This window comes from Cyprinus carpio, chromosome B23 (assembly GCF_018340385.1).
Source record: "Cyprinus carpio isolate SPL01 chromosome B23, ASM1834038v1, whole genome shotgun sequence".
NCBI classification, from domain to species: Eukaryota; Metazoa; Chordata; class Actinopteri; order Cypriniformes; family Cyprinidae; genus Cyprinus; species Cyprinus carpio.
The window spans coordinates 17,146,454-17,172,262 of NC_056619.1; the positions used below are offsets into that span (position 1 = coordinate 17,146,454).

General features: G+C 37.2%; 1 protein-coding gene across 1 annotated transcript; it reads right to left on the reverse strand.

The window, feature by feature from the left end:
• Positions 1–145: 145 nt before the first annotated feature.
• Positions 146–25,808, reverse strand: b4galnt1a (beta-1,4-N-acetyl-galactosaminyl transferase 1a). The gene is made up of 11 exons (XM_042751130.1): positions 25,661–25,808; positions 22,083–22,306; positions 21,579–21,755; positions 21,327–21,433; positions 20,658–20,698; positions 15,503–15,683; positions 14,598–14,690; positions 14,328–14,515; positions 14,072–14,212; positions 1,377–1,614; positions 146–1,293 (listed from the first exon to the last, which is right to left on the reverse strand). The coding sequence occupies exons 1-11, from the start codon at positions 25,778–25,780 to the stop codon at positions 1,076–1,078; spliced, it is 1,728 nt and encodes a 575-aa protein (XP_042607064.1). The 5' UTR covers positions 25,781–25,808; the 3' UTR covers positions 146–1,075.
• Position 25,809: the final 1 nt, after the last annotated feature.

The following is a 25,809-nucleotide window of genomic DNA, read 5'->3' on the forward strand; positions in this document are numbered from 1 at the left end:
AGAAATATACTAATTAGCTGAATGGAAATCAGCCCACGTTACTGGTGCACAGGACTGCCCAGCTGCCACTGCAGGCATCTCTCAGCCACACTGGATGTTGGTGTTAAATAAAAGGCTTAAAATAGAAATTATTTACAAATAATGATGTGATCTGACAATGGTTTTTATTTGCTCTATGAAGACATTTCACATAGGGAGGCAAAAACAATGCTCTAATATGTAAGGGACATTGTTATTGTCCCTTTATTGATCAGTTAAAATACTGAAAAAAATAAATAAAAAAAATACTCGTCACATTTATGAATTCCAGCATAATCATATTGTGGTTCAACAGAAAAAAATCAAAACAAATAAAATAAGAGAGACTGGGGAAAGGGCAAACCGTTTTTTCCGACCCTAACTGGTGGACTTTAGGATATGATTCTATAAATAAATTACTTATAAAAATAAACCTTCGTTGAGAAATATCAATAAGGGATAGAAAAACCCCACATGTGCCAGTTGAAAAATTTCCCGTCAAATTAATGGACTGTCGCCATCTTGTGGCTTGAAAAGGAAATTGCCACAATAAATAAATTGACAGCAACATATATTTAAGATACAGCTGCCAAATGTATTTTTTTATCTAATAGGGCAAAATGTACATAATGTTCATAATGACGATGCATCAGCCAATCTGTTAATAAAGGGCAATAAATAGAAACATTTATATTAGTTGGCATAGTAGGCAACAAATTGCTAAATTATTTAAAAAGAAAGATACCCCAATAATTATTTTCTTTAATATCTCTCTTACAAATAAAAATAATATTTTTACTCCACAATTTATAAAAAACATCAAAGTGTCCACGAATCCATCATTAATACATATGCACAAAAACCTTTGGTATTCTACATGTCACATAACACTGTTTTCCAGAGACACAAAAGTACTTGCACATTCAAACTGTTTTGAGACGAAATGACACAATTCATGTCCCAATTCATGTCCTTTCTGGTCTTGTTTTATAAAGGCTCGTTTGAGAGTGTCTGCCATGAAAGTGCTTTGCAGAACATACATTTTAACATTCCATATTTAGTCACTGGTGACACATTTAAAATGATTCTTGAGATAATAAAGATCATATTCATTCATAGAGGTCTCCTGAGTGGAAGTATAACGGAACTTGGAATAGGCCTTGTCGTTCTCAGACTGTCCCCATGGCAATATCGCCTTGATCTTCGATGCATGACTGATAATAATATCATCACAGGAGCCCACATGGAGGGAGCCGAGCCCATCAATAAAAAATGCTAAAGAAGAACAAAAAACGTCATAGTAACGCATACACGTGTCAAATACATAATCTACTTTAAATTTGGCCTCTACGTCTTACCTAAATGGCCAACCCGAGCCAGACGCGGGTCAAAGCCCACTTGTCGTATCTTTTCTGTGCGAGCCATGAAGAAATTAATGACGGCGTCTGCAACCACACAACTGGGAAATCCCTCGATAACGTGGTGGAATCCCGTCCTTATGTGTAAGCAGTCCCCCTCTTTATCACCTGCGTCTGTGGAGATGATGTGTCGATAGGTGGCAGTGTATCCTGTCACTTCCCTCACAGCTCCCCCCACCTCACAGTGCAAACACAAACACAGAAAGCAGTTTGTCAACACGTGTACATGCCTTTTAATCTATTTTTTTTTTTAAATTATTACATTTCTAACATTCTAAGCAATTTTACATTTAATCAGAATATTTATTAAACTTCGTACTATTACATTCAGACAGGGCTGCCAGCTTTTGAGTCCAATTTAAGAGTGAGAATTCCCACAGCGGGTTGGGTGGGTGGTTATTTGGGGTTGTTATATATATATATATATATATATATATATATATATATATATATATATATATATATATATATATATATATATATATATTAAATATATATATATATATATATATGCATATATGCACATGCCTCCCAGACAGCACACGTACGTCTGCAAGATGTCTGTTAAAGACCTCTTGATCTGGAAAGCACCTACGGGGTACAAACATCTGACAGACGTCTGTAAGATGTCAGTTTTACATACATTCTAAATCATAAACATCTTAAAGACATCTTATATACGTCTATTTAACATCTGATAGGAAACGTCCAATAGATGTATTGCAGATGAGCAAACAAAAAATAGATCTTGCAGATGTAAATGCACACGTCAAATAGACGTCTGCGAGATGTATGTGTGCTATCAGGGCTAATAGTTAACGTCACTATGTTATCATAAAAATGATGTAAAATAACTCTTGCAGTGCTGCAAATCTATTAACTTTTTACAACAACAAGAATAGCACGGTACAGTGAAAGAATTGCAAGATTTAGCTACTATTCATACTTTTATAAATAATGCAACCGCATTCAATTCGATAGACTCTTTTGACGGTTTCCAGAGCGGCAAAAACATGCGTACAGAAGCCTTCAAATCTGTTTCGCCAATAGCTACTATTACAGTTTTAACTGAGGGTGCTCTTGACTGCATGAGAAAACGTCGCTTGAGAAAAGTGCCAACTGCCTGACGGTAGAGTCACACGGGGCGTGAGTGTTAACAGGTGTGATCTACGCATTTCCTTTGCTAACTAGCAATCTGTCGAGTCATCATCGCCTACCTTGCAGTGAGCAGAAGCCGTGACCAAAGACGTGTGAGAAGCTGTGTGAGAAGCTGCCTGAGAAGCTACGTGACTTCTGCGCTAGTGTCTGCAATACCTTTTGCCTGTTGTGTGTGTGATTTTGTCAAATGTCTGAAGTGCAATAGATTAGTGTTTTTTGTTTTGTTCTGAGCAAAAAAAGAGAAAAAACCTGCTATAACATTTTAGCACCTCCAAATCCCCGAATATTTCACAATCTTCAGAATGTTGATGAAAATATGAGAGTAAAAATAAAATTACACTGCAATATTAGCTAATCAGTGAACTTACAATGTTATTTAGAAAAAGTGCTTATAACTTGTTGATAAACAACCAGGAACAACCAATTCACAGCTTTCTTGTAAGCATCATATATCGCTAAGATAATGGCAGTATAATCCAAATGGAAAGACAACATTTTTATGAGTTTTGACCCCAAGAAAAGCGTTAATCGAAAAATGGCTTAATGCATTAACACAGTTAAAGACCAAATTCTAAAATAAAGATTCATTCATAATGTAAGCAATGGACCAAGAGTAAACACTTCAATAATGTAATGTTTTACTAATTAATTTAGTAGTTTAGAAATTATAATATACACATTCCTTTTTTTATTTTTTAATGATTTGTCCACAGTTGGCCTCATTTTACAGATATTTTATATTCTCATTCAGAAAACACAAACACATCATATAATTAACTCTAGTGTTACAGTGTGAGTGAACTCAAATAACACAAAATTATCTATAAGCAAGCATTCAGTAGTAAAACTGATGACACACCAGTCAGAATCTCAGGATAGTATAAACAGGAGCACAGGTGATGCTTTAAAAATGCATCCTAGCACTGGAGAGAGAGCTGAAAGAATCACAGACAGGGTTTTACACAGTTGTAAGTACAATATAGTAACTATAGTAACAGCACTTTATATAAGGGACATTTCACTATTAAGTCTCCAGTAAACAGTATGACGTTGCACACACTCAAACTTGTGGCTGTCAAATTCAGCCAGTTTTTTTTTTTACTCCGTGTTTTTGCAGAACTGAGTCTGAAAGACAGCTGCCTAAGGGAGGAAGAGATAGTGTTTTGTCATAAGACTGATATTTTTTTTTTAACTATATACTACTGTAATGAAATTTGTCCAATTTATTTATGTAATCAACAGTACTGTATCATGTTACATTCCTATTTGATTTTTAGTTATTTTGTTTTTGAACTTTATTTCTCTTGTAAGTTCATCTGTCATCTACTGTAAGATCACTTAGTGAAATGAAAATTGATGTTTCATAAAGCTTATTATTGTATTTTATTCTTTCTCTATTTTTCATTTATGTTGTATACTAAGACATTGAGCTGCCAAATAATTCCTGAATCCCAATAAGAGGTTTTTGTTACAGTGTTCTGAATTTATCTCACTAGTGTTCACTGGGCAGGGAAGTTGTCTGTGTTCTTATTGTAGGTTTTGTCATCTAAGGCCAAAGTTTTATATTGAAAGATGTAAGGGTTTTTGACTGGAGTATTTGATTTTGACATGGAAGTTTGTTACGAGAATGTGTTTATAGTTGTGAGAAAGTGGTGAATTGTTTCATGAATTGTGTATTAGTAACCAAGAAATCTAAGACAGCATTTAGGAAAATGTAAAAAATTGGAAAATCTTTGGGATAAGCAATGTACACTGATTATATAAAACTATACTGTCAGTACATCATAGTTAAATGAAATTGTTTATGTATTCATTTCTATTTAAAAGTGTGGACATTGATTTTTAAAAATAAGCTTCAAATAGGTATATTCCTTATCCTGTGGCTCTCTCTAGAGGACAACATTAATATCACAGCTTTTAGCCTCAGGTTATGTTATCACATAGCGCCTAGGCTTTGATAATAAAATAAACAGCATAAATAATTTAGTTTTTTTTTTATTTGAGTACTCATTATAATTCACTTTTCAAGCAATATCACCTGAAAATCAATTGACAATCATGTAAGCCTATTCGGTGACTAACATGTATAGTATAGAGCTATAGTAGCGTATTGTTCATGTGTTGATATCTACTGAAGCCTTATGATCACAGTCGTAGGGAGACAGTGGCGTAGCGAGTCAGCCCCGAGCCAATATACAGAAAACTTGTATGGCCCTTCCACCAAACGTTATGGGCTCCAACCCTGTTAACTTAGGCCCTATTGTTGTTTTCTGAAGTAATAACGTACACGCTTTCAGTTTTTTCTTAAGCCTGCCCCTGAAGCTGCTGCTGCTTCAGGTGACACAAATCGCTTGAATGTTATAATTGGCAAGGCTTAAAAAAAACGTGCAGTGCATGAGAGCAGTGACAGATCTGTCTGTCCCGAGCGTCTTTCACACTGGCCTCTGGACATCAGAATATAGAGATATCTCGTTGAATAACCACCATATTACGATGCATTGTTGTTGAAACGAACTAGCTAGTTATCACAGTTTCCCGAACACGGTCGCATCTCCGTCGTTTGAATCACATTATGGCTGCATTCCAGTCCATTTTTATGCCCTTCATTCGCAAACTTCCCTCCGTCTTAATAGGCTTGTTTGAGATGTGCCGGCTTGCCTCGCCTGAAATGTAGGCGAGAGTAGGCGGCTGCAGTAAGGGGATGGGTCAAAAAAGACCTTTGAAGTCGGACACTTCCTGAATCTCGTTGTTTTGTCGCCTGCAAACGTCAGCAATGGAGGAGATCGCATTCGCGGTTTTTTTGTCGCAGACGAAGTGAATGTAATCGAAATAGCCTACCACTGTTTTGTCATCATGTGCATCAATACTTTGTTCTGCTGAACACAAAGGAGGAAATTTAGAAGAATGTTTGCAAACAAGCAGGTTTCTGCCACCATTTCACGTCCATAGTATTTTTCCACACTATGCAAGTCAAAGCTGTTTGTAGCAAACATTCTTCGAGAATTTCTTCCCTTGTTTTAAGCCAGACCCTAACACTTCTCAGATGAAACCACACAAAGATGAGGCATAATGGCTAAACAGTCCATTTAGATATGTATGTGTGCACGTATATTTTTAATGGATTGATTTATTAATTCACACAAACATACAATAGAATAAAGTGAAAATTACAACAAGGAAGAATTCTAATTAAGAGAAAAATTTAATAAAATAAACGCATGTCCTAATTCTTAACTTCACTAGGCCTGTTTTGTTTTTGTTTAGTTCGCATGTAGGCTAAATATAAATAAATAAATGGGTAATCTAATTATTAGAATAAAGAAAAAATGTACCAGTTGACATTCTCAGCCAATGAGCATGAAGCTGTGTCGTCAGTCAGTCGTTTCCCATCATGCTTTTGATCAGCGCAGTCGGTGGAGAGTAGCTGCGCTCGACTGCTCAATCCGACACAGCCTCCTCGCCGTCGCAAGAGTTTTTTGGCACAAGTCAGCATGACATCAAAACAAGGCGGACGTAACTCGGCTACTTTTCTAACCGGCATGCATCTCGCGGTCATCATCGGTGATCGGTTCTGCGCAGATTTTGCTCATCTCAAACAAGCCTATTTACTCGGATGTACATCATTGGTTACGTTGCACAAGTGGCCACTTCTGGCGGAACCCTTGCGATGGACTGAACTGGAACGTCCTAAGCCCTTGATCACTTTAGAATCAGCATTTCAGTTGGTTTATTGTTTACATTTATCCCCTTACGAATTAGTTTGGTTCGGCATGCTATATGTATATGTATATGGCTGTTATAAATGTAAAAAAAAAAAAAATCATTTATGTATTTTTTTTAGATTTATATAGCGTGGTTTGGGGTGGGGATAAATTAAACGCGATCTGCAATGACGTCACAATCGTGTTGCATTGTGGTCTATGGAGTGGCCTGAAGTGTACTACATATGAAGTAGACTCGAAAATCAAGGGAGCAAGGGTCTGTGTCTAATCTTGGAGTGGAACGCAGCCTAATTCAACAACATAGGGCCATTGTTAATGATGTCACACACATGTGGTGGAGGAATAAATTCTGCTATTTAACTGATTAGACATCTCTAAAGCCCCTTTTACACTGCACATTGGACCTGGAAAATTGCAGGAACATTGCCGGATCGCCTTCTGTGTGAACGCAAACACGTCCCGGGATTGATTCCGGGATGGGTACTAGTAACATTGCAGGGTTCAGTCCCGGAAAGAGCTCTGTGTGAACAAAAGCCGGAACTAATGCCGTAAAGGGTGTGTCGTAGTAATGACGCATGTTATCGCATGACTCTTTTACCAGGTGTTTTGAAGGCAGTTCAGTGTTCGCAAAAAAAAAATTAAAAAAATATGTGCAAACTGTAATGAAGCAGAGATTAGTTAGTTCCTCACTTTCCGCGCTGACGCTGAGATCCTTCGCCAGCTTAAGTGAAAGTTAATGTGCCTAGCGTTTTCGACTCATACATTACACAACATCCTGATGTCACGTGTCTTTACGGGACCTTTACCTTTCTTTTACTGTCTATGACCTTTACGGGTTGTGTGTGAACGCACGCATATATTCCGGGTAATCACTGGCAGTTTGAAAGGGGCAAATCTAGCGACCTGGGAACAATTGCCGGGACACATTACCCGTGTATTTTCCGGAATCGCAGTGTGAAAAGGGCTTAAGATGTTGCTGTATTGAACATGGCACCTGATTACTAATTTACATTTTTTGTTCCCTGTCATTTTGCTTTATTTGATGTTTGATTCACCGCGGGTTCCCTCTTATGTCATACTCCGGTTCCCTTAGGTAGGTATTTGTGCGGCACTTCAAAAGCGGCACTTTTAGAGGAAGCGCAAACATACATAGATTAAAATGCATTTATATTAAGATAGAATGGAATATATAGATTGCACTGCATGCAAGCTTGGTTATTGTGCCCAAGAGCATATTTATTTAAGGCCATATCCCTTTCTAAGAAGAAACCATGTTTCTAACCACAGGTGTTGATTTTTGTTTCCAACAACGTAAGTTTGCGATGCTGTTTGTGAATGTTCGTTTTAATTATGGTTTCGGGAAACACCGAATCGTTAAACTTTGTTGGTAACTACGGAACTTGCGACAATAGTTGGCTAACAATGCTTTTGGGAAAAGCACCCCTAGTCATGGTCAAATATGTTAGCTTTGCTTGGCAGCATAAAGGAGAAGTATGCAATTATTTGTAAATTGACTGAAAACGAAAGTAAATGAGGGGCGTTGAAAGATTTCTTATAGTGTGGCTCCCTCTAGTGGACTGAAGTTGTCCTCTAGAGAGGGCATTTTTGCTCAGCCAATTCTATTTATATGAAAACTGTAAGTCTCATCAGTTAGAAAAGATATAGAAACAAACTACAGATCAGGTCCAAGGTCTCTGACGAGTTTGGTACCTGTAGCATTAAAGCCCTAGGAGGATATAGCTACAGTACAGTTCTGGGTCCCAGAAGAATAATAAGTCATTTACTTTCTCAAGCCAACATAACTAGCTAATAACTTAAGTTCCGTTAGTGGATCAGTGAATGCGGGAGAAGGGAAGAAATAACATATACTGTGTATGCGTGTCTGTGTACAGCAGTTAAACCGAATACAATGTTTATATTTCCATGTTTCAGATGATGAGAGAGATGGGAACTCCTGGCCAGACGTGTGGACTGAAAGTCAGGCTAGGGAATTTTATAAAACAGGCGCTCTTAAATGTGCATTGAAAATTACCAGCTGATAAAACCTGTGTTCCAGGGACCATATTCTTAAAGGGGTCATATGATGCTGCTAAAAAGAAGATTATTTTGTGTATTTGGTGTAATGCAATGTATTTATGCGGTTAAAGGTTAAAAAAACATTATAGTTTATCCTCTATGCCCCGCCTTCTGAAATGCGTCAATTTTAACAAAGCTCATCGGTCCGAAAAGCGAGGTGTGCTCTGATTGGCCAGCTATTCAGAGCGTTGTGATTGGCTGAATGCCTCAAGCGTGTGACGGAAATGTTACGCCCCTTAACATACTATGCCGTCTCCCACTGTCCAGCTGCTCTGCTCGTGCACATACCATCATTGCTTTCTTTTAGCAGTTCAGTCAATGTACTGTTAGGAGTAACTGAATAACTCAGGGTATTGGTTTATTTCGCGTGAGAGGGCGTGCAAGGCACGTTTATAAACCGAATAACTTAAGTTATTTGTGGATTAGTGCGTACTGGAGACGCGAACAGTTTCAAACAATTCAGATAGATTTGGTGAACTGGTTCGACCTGTTCACTAAGAATATCCAGTTAAATAAAAAGATTTGTTCACGATCCGGACATCACTTGACGAGACAAAACAAATAAAACCCATTACAAACGAGGCATTTGTTGCATCCAGTGGGGACATAATTACTGATTATAATGACTTACTGTCTTTTTACGCATTGTGTATCGGGCTGCATAAACATAATACCTTTTCTGTATTTGTGATCTGAGAAACAACAAGCCTACTCTACTGCTCAGAACTCGCGTTTGAATCATCATTGGCAAATTATTTAAATATAGCCTAAAAAAACATACCTACAGGCTGTGAGTCAGAAGCCCCAGACTGTCCTTGCAAAGTTTGAACTGCCCCACTTTGCCACAGACGCACGCTACTGGTTCAGGAAACAATCCTCATCCTCCATAAAATGCGCAGCACACATCTGAATATTTGGGTTGGACTGTTCTGGAACAGTTGTGGTTGACTCTTAACTTTTATAAAGAATATCTCTTTGGATTTGAGACTTTAGTCTTTGCAACTTTACAGATCTTCTTTATGCACCAAGAGCTTGTAACACTCCAAAGAGAAAGGAAAAAATTAAGATAACTGTAACTGTCAGTTAAATGATTAACACTAAACAGTAGAAAATCAGTCTAGTCTCCCCAGCTGTAAATGTCATTGGCTGTTAAAGTCTTCTGTTGTTTATAATAAATTGACATGTTGGTATCACATAAACAGTCTTTTACAATGCTCTCAGTTACATAGATGCATATGAATTAGTGAGTGTGGTGGTGCTTATGGGGTGTCGCTTTGGCACGGTGATTATGAGGCTGGAAGGGAAAATCAGAGTATCACCACTGCAAAAACTAGACTACACCACTGCTGATGAAGGTTTTGCAATGTCTGTGCACTATTTTTAGGGTTCACCTGCGGTCTTTGAGCTATAACATTTTTACTTACTTCATGTATTTGTTTTAGCATAAAGCCCACAAGTGTGTGGGTGGCGGAAGTTTCATCGGAAAATTTAAACCTTCATGCAGCTGCTGATCCAGAGAGAGCAGCGCTCATCACGTAAGCTTTATGTTTAAAATAGCGTCACTAACAGTCACAGTAGGCTACATTTCTGTGTTGCAAAGATTAAATGTGACCTGTGCTGACAAAATGAGTCACAATGAGCACATTTTTAAAAATTATTAAGCATCACTGCATCTTAATATTTTTTACTTTTTATATTTTATATTACTTTTATATTTATTAATTATTATTTATTATTAATAATCAAAATATAGCCATTTTATATTTTATCTTTGTTATTAAAAACAAGAACAGATGCAAAACAACAGCAACAATTCTTTGTTGGAAATGTTTTAATGATGAAGTATAATTGATCCATTTAAGACAGTAGCCTATTTAAAGTTTATATTTTGGGTTCATCAGTTTTTCTGCAGATATTATGCTTTATTAGTAAGGTGTGTACAGAATGTTTAAAAAATTTAACGTAAAGTAACATGTTGTCTTTACTACTGATTTTTGTCTGCCTTGTAAAAGTTCATTTAACTCATGTCTGTAAGTTATATGTTGGGGAAGGGCGATACACGGAGACTGCGAAAAACAGAGAGCCGACAGGAGGCCAGCAGTGCCAGCTTGAGGCCACATTCAGGCCAAGTCCGTTTGCTATGTGGGAAGGGGCAAAATATATGACCCGGGAACAATTGCCGGCACACATTAACCGTGTATTTTCTGGAATCGCAGTGTACAAGTTTATGTCACAGTAACACTAATAAGTAAAAATAAATGACTCATCAGAATGAGATCATCTGTTGCATTAAGCCGTCGGCATCACAATCGCTTATTCCTTAAGAAGTGCCTCTTCTTTCAAAAATGAAAAGTAGCCGAGATGAACTTGAATCTTTCTTTGTATATGGAGTTGATGTGGACATTTACATGTTCGCGCATCCCAAGCCTGGTTTCGCGTGGATGATGATTTTATAGCACGCGATGTGCGTGGGTGTGATATAGGTGAGCCCAGACGGGAGAGACCGTACCTCGCGTTGGTTTCATAAGGATTATTCTATCAGAGAACATTTGTTTTCGACATGACTTCATTTAATAATAGACACTTAAAGCTTTCTTTAGCCTACTGTATTTCTCATGTAAGTTTCGTTCATTTTAGTGACTGGTATCAGGAAGTTATTCCCGGAGACTGAGAATATAGAAAGCGCACCCAGTTTGTTTTCTTTATTAGTTTAGTTTAAAATATATATATATATTGGGAGTGAAGGCTATAAAAATACTGTTTTATTTTTTTTTTTTTTTTATTTTATTTATATATTAAGTTAAGCAGACTGTATATATTTATTTAAGTTAGTTATTTTTTTTTTTTTTTTCTGCGGTGATTATGAGTGAAACATCAGGTCATTGTTGTCTATTAAACAGTGCCACCTCGAGGAATAAAGGTGAATGGCATGTATTGAGTCATTAGATATTTGAATATTTTTGCAAAAAATATAGGCTACTTAGACACACATCGGGTCTCTAGTGACCCTATACACTTTTTATTAAAATTTAATCAGAAAACAGACATTCTTAAAAAAAAAAAAATCTTGTTATATTGTTTATATTGAATAGATTGAGGAATATTAAGAAAGCTGATGTCTAACTTTAAATACTATGAAGGAGGGAGAGGGTAGTGAACGACGTCCTGAGTCGCTAAAGACCCAAGGTAGCTGTGCATTTAAGGGTTAATGAACTAATTTTTGTGAAAACCTGAATTTCGACCAAAATTGACATTTTTCACTTTTTTTGTCTGTAGCTCAAAATTAGCCTGTGCGGATTCCGAGTCATTTGCCAGCACTGATCACAAATAATAATTATTTTTAAAATAATTTTCAGAGGAATATGCAATTTCAGATGCAACTCTGCTTTTTGGGCAAAACATTCTTTCAAACCATTCATTCGAAAACGTTGATTCATTCAGAAACAACTGGTAGCCTATTTGTGCATGAGTCCTTGAATTATTATTTCAACTGGCTTGTTTAATCAGTGAAACAGCACCTACGTTGTTTTACTTGAACATGTGGAACCATTCTGTTGTCACAGTGTTAGTATAAAATGGACAAGCAACTGGAAATATGGACTTGATATTCGGTAATTAGGCACCATTCATTTATTGCCTCTGTTTATACACTGGAAACGTGGCAAGTTGCCCCTATTTACTGCAGTAGAACCTCTTTGCACTATTATGGATCATGACAAAAGAGACAATTTATTTAATGAATGTTGACATTTTGTGAAAACAAACATGTCCAAAAGCATTAATTGCTGTAGTCATACGTGGGCATGTTTACATTTAGTCTAAATTTGTTTATTTAGCGTTAGCAGACACATTTTTTTTCAAATGAGGAATATGAACCAATTTGTCATAGAGGGCCACCAGTATTCTTTGTATTTGAAGCCAGGTTTATTGAAAACTACACTAGTACACAAGGCAGAGCAGAGGTGAAATGCACAGAAAGAAGTAAAAAAAAAAAAGAATTAATTAGTAACCCTCACATGATTGCTTAAGGATGGACCGGACTGATAGTTTATGCTGAAAAGTCACACCCTGCACCTACACTTGCGAAACTATTGCTTAAGCGAGTTCATCATTCCTTACTACCAGAAGTGTCATGCATTAATAATGCATGTTTCTGTGTCTATGCAAAAATAAGCCAGAAGTGTCATGCATTAATAATGCATGTTTCTGTGTCTATGCAAAAATAAGTGCTTGGTGCTTGTTCAGGCTGCGTGATGCCCTTGTTTTCTCCTTTGCATCTTACAATTTTCTGTTTAAGTTTACTTTGAATCTCATTTGTATGTTTTTATTCATAGAGGAAACAGGTCAAATGAGGAAGCTACAGTATGTCACTGTCTCACCACATAGCCCTAACACACAGGTCAGTGAGACAAGTATGTGCAGATGTTATTTATGGATAGCTTCAAATCCACCCCATCCTACTGAACAGAAGAGCACTGCAGGGCTCTGTGCTGAGCCCTCTTCTCTTCTCACTTTACATGTACAACTGCAAACCCTCTTATGAGACAAATAGCATCAGTAAGTTTGCAGACAACACAATTGTTGTAGGTAGAATAACAACAACAACAAATCAGCCTTAAGAGCAGAGGTCCTCATCCCAACAAAGACAAAGGAGATGATCCTGGATTTCAGAAGACTGAAATACACAAACCTAGAGACCTCAACCTCCTCTCCCATATTATCTCTTGTGCAAATCTTTACAATTCTCAATGCAATTCTTAATATTTCATTGTGTATTATTCACAGTGCAATATGACAACTACCTACCTCAGCACTTGTCACTTCCTACTTCACTGCACATATTTTTTACATTTGACTTGTCTTTAACTTTAACTTTATTAATCCCCGGAGGGAAATTTAGATGTCACAGCAGCATAACCATACAATGAATAAATTAAAACAACATTCACAAACAACATAAAAACTTGTTCTCCAGTATCAAGTTGCAAAGTATTGTAATTATATACAAAAACATAAATCCTAAAAAGTATGTCATCTTAAATAACATTGATTATACAACCTAATTGCAGTTGGGAAAAAAGACTTCCTATAACGCTGTAACAGCGTTATGTACATCTGTTGTCTTTGTTTGTCTCTCGGTAATTTTTATTTATTGTACTGTTACATGGTGTATTGTGTGTAATGTATATTATGCATGCATAGTAGCATAGCCATTAGTGTATAAAACTTGTGTATAGAATTGCAATATGGGTGTTTGTGTATTCGTAGGCATCTGGAGGTTGCATCACCAGAGTTTAATTGTACATGCACAGTGACGTTAAAAAACCTTATTTACTGAAGAGTGCACTATATGATAATCAATGTTATTAATAAGGCTGTGTTCTTTAAGAGGAATTTTACTCATTTTTAGTCAGCTGCAAGACAAAACCACAGCTGCATGACACAGATGCACAGCAAATTTCATCCAATGTTTGAGACATTCTGTCATTTAAAGCAGTTTCATTCTTATCTTATCCTGGTTCTAAATCACAAAAATTACAAACCATCTATATCTTAATCCATCTGTCATTAGTTCTTAGTCACATACCTCATCACTTTACATTTAAACACTGGTCTGAACAGATTGTATTTTCATGATCATTTGTCATGGTATTAACAGATGATTGAAAAGACTCTCACCAGGTCCAAAGTTGTTCTCTCCAAAATATCCACCATTTTTTCCAGTTTGGTGCTTGAGGTGAAAATGAAGTCATCATCCACCCAAAGCACATATTTGGTTGCTACCTGAGAGACGGCCAGGTTACGGCCAGCAAACCAGCCCTGTAATGAGAAGTAGACAGCACTTTAAATCTGTTTGTCCTGAAAAGAAAATATAATAGCTCAAATAGCCTTTGCTGAGTTTATATGAAAGAATATAAACAGAGAAAATCAATACCTTGCCAAAGGGCATGATAAAATGTTCAATGTAGGGTCCAGTAACAGGTTTAGGTTCCTCTGTGTCATCAGCTATCACTATAGTTATAGTGGGGTAGAACTGTCGAATGCTATTGATCAAATCCTGAAGTTTATCATAGCGTAGAAATGTTTTTGTGGCAATTGTGACAAGAGTGCTTATATCATATTCTGTAAGAAGGATGATATCAAAAAATTAGTATTGTAAAATAAAGTTTAATTATTAATTAAATATTTATTATATTTGTTTTACCATTTTTGGGTCCGGGATTATAGAATGTAGGCATTGGTGGATGTCTGATCTTAACAGTGAAGGAGGCCTGGAATTTACCTGCTTTAAATTGTACTGCCATAGACAAAGGAACAAAATAGAGCACAAAAATAGACTTCTGAATATAGAGATAAGCATGTATTACAGCATCTAAATGAATACCTTCTAGTTATCTAGAAAGTTGTGACAGTTTTTCTGCATTTTAAAGTCTTTTTATATATATATATATATCCTGATGATCTTGCCCTAATCATTGTGTGCTTTGGATAGTTTAATCATATAATTATTCAACTCTATAAATCCCTGTTGATGGCTATATACTCTGTGTCATTACATCACGGGATCCTGCTATATGAGACGACAGAGAACATATGCTGGCCAGATAATGGATATTTGACTTGAACAAACCATTACACAGTGCTACTGTACATCACAAAAGGTAATTCTGAAGCTGTTTGCTCAGTGTTGCAGTTTGTTGTAATTGTAGATGGGGTCGAAAACATATTTCTGATGGCAAACCCATTGTTTACTCAAGTGAATGAGATAATACATTGCTGTTGTTTGCATAACTCAAGCATCTGCTTTCATTATACCTAACTGCTGATTTTGAGTTGTTGTCATGTTAAAGAAAATAACCACATTATAAAAGTGATTTTTGCTAAAATTACTTAAAATGAGTTTAAACAACACAGTTTCTGAACATTTTGTATACTTCAGTTGTTCTTATTTAAGTAGATTGGACACAAATTAAGTTCACTGAAGTCTTTACTCAACCAATGGCATGAAATCTACCCTAACAAATTGTTACCTCAGTTTTATTGAGTAGATTCTATAGGTTTGTTTTTACAGTATATTTTTGGTGGAAAGACTGTGTTCTGGGGTCTCACCTATGTCTGCTGTGTTGGGATGGAACCGTGAGTTTGTGTAGGTAACAAATTCTAGCTGTCTGTTCAGGGAAGCCAGTGATCTACTTATAAAACTAATATGCATCTCCCCTTCCCCTTTGACTTGCACTCCATCCACCAGCGCTGCTGTATTGAATGTTCCCATTGTAGCAATCAGATCTACCTGCGAGTGATATTGTATTAAAAACATGATGCTGTTTTAAAGCAGAAAATTCTTTATAGTCTCTCTGTCAATACCTCAGTGAGGAAGCTTTCTTTGAATCACATCCCTGTTAAAGGGATAGTTCACTCCAGAATAAAAATTGTGTCAAGATTTACTCATTTCAAACCTGTATGCTGTGTTTTATTCTGCAGAACATAAAGGAACATAAAGAATAATTCCTTACAAATCTCAAAATGCCTCTATTCCATACAACAGCTCATAGTGGCCATAGGCTATCAAAATTCATGAAAAACACTATAAAACCACCACCAGGGTAGTCCAAACAAACTGTGTAATATATTTCAGCTCATCAAAGCCATATGGTAGTTTTATGTGAGAACAGATGTAAAATGTAAGCCATTATTCATTTTCATTCATATTCATGCCAATTATTATGCATCTAATGGCAAATATGGCAGCAATGGTGATCGTTCACAAGATATGCAAGCAGGGCCGTAGCTGGGGATGTGGGGCCTGGTTGAAACCACGATCCAAGAAGGGGGAGAAAGGGGCTTTGGTTGAAATCGTCAGGGGCCCCTGATAGCCATAGAATCATCAACACCTTTCTCCAAGCTAGTGCCGGCCCTGCATACAAGAGCCTATTAAATTCCCCCATTTATGTATTTTTGAAAATGACCTTTCATGCAGTGTGTAACGCAGCTGTACGTGAATGCAAAGTTGTAAAGCTGAAAGTGCATCATAAATAAGGTTTCTGTCTCTCAAAAGAAAGAGTTGACTCTGAATCACTTAAACGAGTTTGTGACGAGTGGGGCGGGGCCGAGAGCCATGGGAACGAGTCGAGGCCGGTGGAGTAATTGTAAATGAGCGACACCTGTGCCACTCACCAGTCTTGAGTCCCACGGAGGAGCTCCGGAAGGATAAAAAGAGGAGTTATGACAGTGAAGGACGAGAGAGGACCAGGCCTGGACTTTATTTTGTGGTTTTGTTTGTGCACGGCAGTTGTCCGTGAGGGGCTGTCGTGCTGTTTTGTGTTTATTTTGTTATTAAAGTTTTATTTACATGTCTGCTGGTTCCCGCCTCCTTCTTCCCGTGGCTATGAACTTTACATTGTTACTTTGGTGCCGAAACCCGGGAGGAAGGAGGGACACGCTGCCAAAGATCCCTCACCGCTGTGGTGAATCCGCGGTGCCATCAAGCATGGCGGAGTAGTCTGCCGCCGTGGATGCTCGAGGCTGTGGGCTAGAGTGAGTTGCCGGGGGGGTGGATGAGCTCACTGCCGGCCGCCTGGGATGTGGAGGGATGGCTGCCGTCCGTGAGGGAGCAGAGGAGTCGCCGCCGTTTGCCGGTGGCCGGAGCCATCTGCAATACGCCATGATGGGGAGGAGCAGGGAACAGGGGACTCCTGCCGGCTGCCCGAACCTGGTGGAGCCGTCCACCGGGCGGCGGAGGAGTGTCGTGCCATCCACCGAGGGCTATCCAGTGCCGCCGCCAGGCACCATGGAAGAGTTCACCCAGCTGGTGGAGGGCCGAGCGGCAGTGTGTCTGGGAACCGGAACAAGAATTTTTTTTCCTCCTCTCTCGTCTCTGTCGCTCCTCATCCTTCCGTCTCCTTTTCTCGTGCCTCGTCTGTCTGTCCATACCCCCAGGTACCCGCGTCCACCATGATCGGTTCCCCTGGAGGGGGAGTAGAGCGCAGTCTCGTGAGTACCCCCCAGCCTGCGAGGGGCGATGGGGGTATGTGACGAGTGGAGCTGGACCGAGAGCCATGGGAACGGGTCTAGGCCGGTGGAGTAATTGGAAATGAGCGACACCTGTGCTACTCACTGGTCTTGAGTACCACGGAGGAGCTCCGGAAGGATAAAAAGAGGAGTTACGACAGTGAAGGACGAGAGAGGACCAGGCCTGGATTTTATTGTGTGTTTTGGTTCTTTATTTTATTATTAAAGTTTTTATTTAAATGTTCACCGGTTCCCGCCTCCTTCTTCCCGATTTACAAATGTTGTTACAGAGTAGTTTAAAATTTCAAATCCCGTTTCCGTGAAGTTCACATGTCATGTGCTCTGCACTGTGGAAGTAAATTTGGTTTATTTTCAAAACCAAAGGATGAGATTCTAAAGAATAAGTGGTTAAAAGTCATCGTTACTACAATACCACAACAGTACAGGTGCTGGTCATATAATTAGAATATCATCAAAAAGTTGATTTATTTAACTAATTCCATTCAAAAAGTGAAAGCTGTATATTATATTTATTTATTTAATTCAGTTTGATATGTTTCAAATGTTTATTTCTTTTAATTTTGATGTTTATAACTGACAACTTAGGAAAATCCCAAATTCAGTATCTCAGAAAATTAGAATATTGTGAAAAGGTTCAATATTGAAGACACCTGGTACCACACTCTAATCAGTTAATTAACTCAAAACACCTGCAAAGCCTTTAAATGGTCTCTCAGTCTAGTTCTGTAGGCTACTCGATCATGGGGAAGACTGCTGAATTGACAGTTGTCCAAAAGATGACCATTAACACCTTGCACAAGGAGGGCAAGACACAAAAGGTCATTGCAAAAGAGGATGGCTGTTCACAGAGCTCTGTGTCCAAGCACATTAATAGAGAGGCGAAGGGAAGGAAAAGATTTGATAGAAAAAAAGTGTACAAGCAATAGGGATAACCGCACCCTGGAGAGGATTGTGAAACAAAACCCATTCAAAAATGTGGGGGAGATTCACAAAGAGTGGACTGCAGCTGGAGACAGTGCTTCAAGAACCACTACGCACAGACGTATGCAAGACACGGGTTTCAGCTGTCGCATTCCTTGTGTCAAGCCACTCTTGAACAACAGACAGCGTCAGAAAGCGTCCCGCTTCGAAGCGTCTCGTTTAAAAAAAGGACTGGACTGCTGCTGAGTAGTCCAAAGTTATGTGCTCTGATCCCAGAGTCTGGAGGAAGAGAGGAGAGGCACACAATCCACATTTCTTGAGGTCCAGTGTAAAGTTTCCACAGTCAGTGATGGTTTGGGGTGCCATGTCATCTGCTGGTGTTGGTCCACTGTGTTTTCTGAGGTCCAAGGTCAACACAGCCGTATAGCAGGAAGTTTTAGAGCACTTCATGCTTCCTGCTGCTGACCAACTTTATGGAGATGCAGATTTCATTTTCCAACAGGACTTGGCACCTGCACAAAGCTTCCAGTACCTGGTTTAAGGACCATGGTATCCATGTTCTTAATTGGCCAGCAAACTCGCCTGACCTGGGGTATTGTGAAGAGGAAGATGCGATATGACAGACCCAAGAATGCAGAAGAGCTGAAGGTCACTATCAGAGCAACCTGGGCTCTCATAACACCTGAGCAGTGTCACAGACTGATCGACTCCATGTCACGCCGCATTGCTTATATTCTATTCTAGTTATATTCTAATTTTCTGAGATACTGAATTTGGGATTTTCCTTAGTTGTCAGTTATAATCATCAAAATTAAAAGAAATAAACATTTGAAATATATCAGTCTGTGTGTAATGAATGAATATATTATACAACTTTCACTTTTTGAATGGAATTAATGAAATAAATCAACTTTTTGATGATATTCTAATTATATGACCAGCACCTGTATTATCCTAAACATTTGCTGTATACTTGTCATTTTACTGACGATTGTTTCTCCAATCTCCGTGAGTTCAACGTGAGATTCGTAAAATGGTTGTCCTTGAAAGATGGGTCAGTGCCCAGTTCCTTTGGATCAGCTTGCTCCTCTGAATCACAACCTGTAAGTATGATTAATAATTGTTGCTTTAATATTCTGTCAAGTTGTGATTTGGATGCACTCAGTGCAGCTGTAGGTCTGTGGCTAACTCTGAGACCTACAAAACTAAACTCTGGTTATAGTTCTGCTAATCAGCTCTGGCTGCTATTGTCTAGAAATTTGTTGATTAATATAAAGAATGTCTGTCATTCTTATTACTTGTTCTCATGATAAAGGATGGAGCAATACATTGGCTTACAAACTTCAGTGATATATCTGTACTCCATGTCTTTGTTCGGCCAATCACAACAGACTGGGTCATCTGACCAATCAGAAATGAGTAGTCTCACATAAAGAAGGGGGTTTGGAAATATGAATTTTTGAATTAATTGTTTGAGATTCATTGAGAGACAAGGTACATTTAAATGCATATTATAGGAAAATCAAAGTGTTTTTTGACCTTGCATGCATGTAAACCTGTTGTCGGGGACTCCCAAAACCAAATTAAGAACCTTTCAGATAGCACCATGGGGCACTTTAAGTTATTAGTTTTATCTGAGGACTTGGATTATAGTGTGAGAGTGATATGTATCAATATTCTGGTGCTTTTTTGTAGTTTAACAGCCCTTTTTGCAGATTAACGCCTTGTGGTCACCCTGTCAAGTCTCTGTCACACCAGTTGTGGTTTTTTTGCTATGAGCTCTGACACCTATTTCATCTTGTCTTTTTGTGAGCATTCAGTTTTGCTAGGCTTTCCTGTGCTGTTGTTTTGTGTAGTGTGTGGCTTGTTTTTATCATCGGCCGCATGTTTCCATGTTGTAATATTTTTTGTGGACGATCAGTAGGGGAGTTCTTCTTGGCAACATGTTCATCTCATGTTTTGTTTGGGCTTTGTTTTGTTTGTACCATGTGCTCCTCTGTCAGTTGTCTTAACCCAGCCCCTTATTTGCCCTACCTGCTTTTCCTCATTACCCTCCTATTCTGCTCCTATTTATTTTCCCTGTGTTCTCAGTATTGTGCCAGATTGTTGGTTAAACAAAGCATGTTAATCTCAACATTTGAGTCCTCAATCATACCTTACCACAAAACTTGACAGTCTTTTCATTATGAAATAGATCTGTATAAATAATCTTCTGTAGCAAACAGAATACAGGTTTAAAATGACATTATGTTGAGTAAGTTTATTTAATCAATTACATTTCGTATTCAAGCATGAAGAATAATTCTGCACTTACCAAATAAGGGTCCTTTTTGTATATTTGGTTGAGACTTAAACCTGGAAAACACAGTAACAGACTTTATGTGAGATCCCGCTCATGTCATAATCTTTTATGATACATCAGAAGTTAAGGTTTAGGTTAAAATGGAAATTGTGAGCATTTTTTGAGGTTTAAATGGCAACCTGTATGTTAAAATTAAAAATTTTATTTGTTTCCTGTGGAAAGAAAATTAAGTTATGTATTACAATTCAGTACAGATATAATTTTTTCAAAATGCTGACACATAACCTGAATTAAGTCCACATTTCTGATTCTAAATTACACATCAAATAATACAATTAAAGTGTGTTTTTTATTTATTTTATTTATTTTTGGTGAAACCAAACTGTTATTTAACATATTTATCAATCTGTCAGACAAATATTTAGCTGTATCATACATATGTGAACAATGATTCTCGTAAGTACTCAGTAGCATTCTATGATTTCTATCAAGGGGGACCAAACACCCAACCCCCCGAAACACGATTTCTACCGAAGGGGCCCCCAAAACTCTAAACACAACCCTCCATAGTAAATGGTTCACTCTGATTGGACCAAAAATAAATCAAATTGATCAGTGGTTCTCGAATACAAGCTAAGGAAATCTGTTTTTACATATAAAAACATCTTGACTGTATTTTACCAGGAATTAGAATGGTCCTTGTTGGTCTGACTTCCACACCCTGTGTAGGGTACTGAAGAGGGCTGTTGGCTTCAGCTATGATAAGAGAGTCTGCAGCTGTATACATCCTGAATGGAGAGAACACTACTAATTTAACAGTTATTTATTCATGTCATTCCAAAACTGTATAACTCTCATTCCCAGTGGAACAATAAAGATATATTTTATTAGGTTTCCCCAGAATGGGCAAACCTAGTAAAAATGGTGCATCACCTCTTACGGAAACTGTGATACTCTTTATTTCTGTATTGCTTTGCTTTTTGCAGGTCTGAATCCTTTAAGGATGCATGTAGCTGGGTAGCTGATACTTGAGGAAACAGCAGCTGAGCAAATGGGAAATTAATGCCTGGTTTGTCACCTTCACAAACACACCCATTATTGGCAAGACTCCTGGTTAAAAGTAAAAGGCATAATTGAAAATTTTCTAAAATCCAGCCACACGTCACATATTTCATTCAGTGTACTTACAAAAAAAAAAAAAAAGTAAAGTGGAAGAGGTGCCAAGATTTGTGAATTATAATGATACATTTCCCTGTTTAAATTTAAAATACTGAGGTTTTTAATCTCCAGTGGAACTGAATTAAAACATAGATTACTGTACATCTGAGATGGAAGTCTGATGGTGATCAAATCTGCAGTAGACAGATCAGGAAGTGGTTTTGTGTAGCAAAGCTACACTGGCACACAAAATGTCTATTTCCTGTAGTTTCTACTCACTTTGACAGGCTTTCTTTGACATGATAGGGAATATGGTCATTTTTGTGCTCCATGTTTTTTATCTTTTCCTCCAGTATCACTTTTAAAGAGTCTGGTCCTTGTAGCACATCAATCGTTGTAATTGTGTATGAATTCCAGTGGTGAATGAGCATGGCTGTGCCACTCACAGCCAAGACCACCAAAAAAACTGCCACTGCTTTCTTTTTTACAGCAAACATAATTGCCTGAAGCACAAAAAGACAGAAGAGAAGTACTGGGAATTACACACTAATTTACACATTGTCTTCAGGACAGAGTTGACATTAATGACAGTTATAATAATTCACAAGTCTAAGCTCTGTTTTGCATGTATCTTGTATTCTGATCAGTAAATAATTATGCATATCTCAAAGCAGACAATTAAATCCAACAAACCAACCGCCACGTCAGTTGAAATGCAAAGCAAGGACCTGGTTGATTTCCTTACATTTGTATTCCTCTTCAGTGTTATGAAACTAGAAGCTAAGTCAGATGGAAAGCGGTGTAGCATGTCTTTTCAAGCTTAAAATTCAGCGACTGTCAAACTCATATCTTTCTATTCATTTTCTACCTGTCTAGTATACCAAAATTGAATGATTTAAGGCAATCCATTTCCTCAAATTAAATGAGTTAACTCATAGTTTGCAGTAAAGTGTCAGTAGCTCAGTGCATGTGAGGTGTTTTCGTTCAGCCTCTGGACAGTGCAAACAATGTTGAGCTCACCGTCTGGCTACCTAGAAATGAAAGGCCTAATAGGGTTTCGTGTAAATGCCAAATGCAAAGTGATACCTTCTCTCTCTGAAGACTGTATAGAAACTAGTAGAAACGTAAAAGCTGGTCTTTCATAAAGTTTAAACCATTATTGTGGTACTAGCTTAAATACTGAAGGAGAACATGATTTCACTGATTCTCTGTGGGACTGTTAAAGTGAATGGATGATGCTGCAAATTAAAATCCCATACGATTACTTTATAGATCTAGGTCAAACATCTATATTCTAATCCCATAGCCCAGGTTAACACTAATAGAATGTTGTCTAACAGATTTTCTGTAAGCAGAGACTGTCGTCAAGGCTGTCCTCTTTCGCCTTTGTTATTCTCTCTGGTTATCGAACCTCTGACTGTTGCTGTGAGAACTAATGGTAGCATATTTGGCATTAAAACAGGTCTAGACTCTAGAGGAACATTGTATATCTTTATATGCAGATGATGTTTTAAAATCAAAATCAAAACCTTCTGGAAAGAGATTCACAGAATTATACAAAAGATTATTGGAAAGACCTTTGTATTGTCCTCAAAGGTATACCTTCTGAATTGTACAGTGGATCTGTGTCTTGACTGTGATAAAGAATGTATATTGAATTTTTGTACATACTTGGCCAAAAAATGGATACTATTATTATGGTCAACCGCTCAAGTGCCTTCAATCGATATGTGGTTGAGTCAGAAGTCCTCACTTTTACCACTGTAAAAATTATCTTATGATTTACATCAAAGATCTGAGGTGTTCTGGTGCATTTGGTCCTCTCTCTAGAACTTTCTTGAGGATACTCAGTGACTATATCTTTCTAATTTTGGTTTCTAATTTTCTTTTATTTCTGTCTTTGTTCTTATGTATTTGAATGTATAAAGATTGTAAGTTAAGAATTACTTGTATATGCTGTTATGAGATATCAGTGCCACTGTTGTTTCACTGAAAAATTTTAATTTAATATATATATATATAGAGAGAGAGAGAGAGAGGGAGAAATCATAATCCTATAATACTGTGTAGTTAAAGATGAAGTTTGAAGATGAAGTGCAATTTTCCTGACAAAAAAAAAAAAAAAAAAAAAATCCACAAACACATGAGGACGTCTCATATACTTCAATTATTATCCTAACCAAATAAATATATAAATCGAACCAGACTTAACCCAATCTTTCAATAGTGTATAGCTAGACCCACACACACACACATTTAAATAATGAGTTTTAGAAACAAATTCAACATTTATCAAATGAGGGTGGGGAATGAAAACCTTGTGAACCTGAAAATACATTAAAAAAAAGACTTTACAACCAACTATATTTAATGTATTGTGGCCAAAATGTAATGACCTTTTTTAAAAAAAAAAAAAAAAAAAAAAAAAAAAAATAAAACATTTTAACATATTTGCAACTTGCATTCAGCTGATCAGCAGTTTCTAGCCATGCAGCCTTTCTCTCGGGTTTTATGACAGCTGCACCTTTTATGGTTATTAGTAGAACATTGAAACAGTACCATCTAAAATTGCTCTTTAAAGCATTAAAGCATTTAAAACATTAAATTAAAAGTTAAAACCACTGAATTAAAAATGAAAATAAATCAAAGAAATCAGACTAAATTTTAACTGATAAGAGGAACACACAAACTCATTTAAGATAGTTAGTCTGTATTAGCAGCTTACATTTGATTAACAGTTACTGTTATGATAAAAATTAACTTACATGTAGGATTAAAATTCTACATGCGTCACATTTAATGTCCAACAACAAATAATTTAGCAGAATGCACATTTTATTCAGAATTGTCTGTGTAGCGCGCATGCGCGCAATAGCGCTCGTTCACTCGCGTAAGCCTCGCCCACCCCCTGGAGAGCAAAACGGATATATCTGCATGACTTCCTAACATTTACAGATGAAAAATATATCTTTCACGTGTCAGTTATGCACAGAGGAAAACACAATGTCTCAATTGCATTAAACAGCACAAATATTCGCTGTTTGTCATTGTGGTTCGATTTGATCCATAATCGACATTAAGGGCTGTACATCAAATTATCCTCATTGAACCTGGATCGAATTAGTGAGATTGCGTGCGTGAATTTAAATAGTCGTTTATGAAACCGCTTTAGTCCCGATTGATTTGTTAGGTTATTTCAAATCAGGTTTTGGACTTAAATCCCCACTTTTCTTAGCATATTTTAAGAATCAGCTAAAAAGTAAGTAGTGTTACATTTTTATGACCAGTTGTACTGTATACCATCACCCTCTGGTGAACAATGGTGGTCAATTAACGTGTTTCTTTTATATAGAACAAAATTCTACGCATTATAAAACCTTTATATTGTGCTCATTTCATTTGTGTTGCAACTTATAAATCATGCAAATTCATATTTGGCTTCTGTTGTAAATATCAAGAAATATATAATAAAACAAATATATAATATTTGTTTGAACCCCATATTAAAATTAAAGCAGAATCTACCATATTTTAAAACTACAGAATTTAAGGAGTCTCATGTTATGGGTCGTGTGAGTAGCATATTTGTGGTGAACAACACCTTCCTATATGTTTGTAAAGCAGCACATTTTTTTTTTTTTTTTTTTTTTTATTATATATATTTTTTTAAACTATTGTTACTGTTGTAATTGTTATTACTATTGTTTACTATTGTTATTGTTTTAACCTCAAAAGTAGCTCATGGACACTAATGAAAAGTTTGATCATCATCGTTTTGCCCAAAGAGGAGAACAGCAACAAATTTGATCAGGTAAATTTAACAATATAATAAAATGGTGTGTAGCATAATGCCTTACCCTATAAATTGGGGAAATCCAAAACCATTTAACTTCCTCAAGTCCAAAGAAGCTTGTGACAAGAGTCACAATGAGGATGTGAATCCTCTGCTGCTTGGTATAATCAGAGGGAGGGTGCATGTAAAAAAGCCACACACGTTATATTCATT

Coding starts and splice junctions, on each gene's coding strand:
- b4galnt1a (XM_042751130.1), bottom strand. CDS start 25,780: ATGCACCCTCCCTCTGATTATACCAAGCAGCAGAGGATTCACATCCTC. Junction 22,307..25,660: donor GGATTTCCCCAATTTATAGG/GTAAGGCATTAT, acceptor TTTGTGCTTCAG/GCAATTATGTTTGCTGTAAA. Junction 21,434..21,578: donor TATCACAGTTTCCGTAAGAG/GTGATGCACCAT, acceptor CTCTCCATTCAG/GATGTATACAGCTGCAGACT.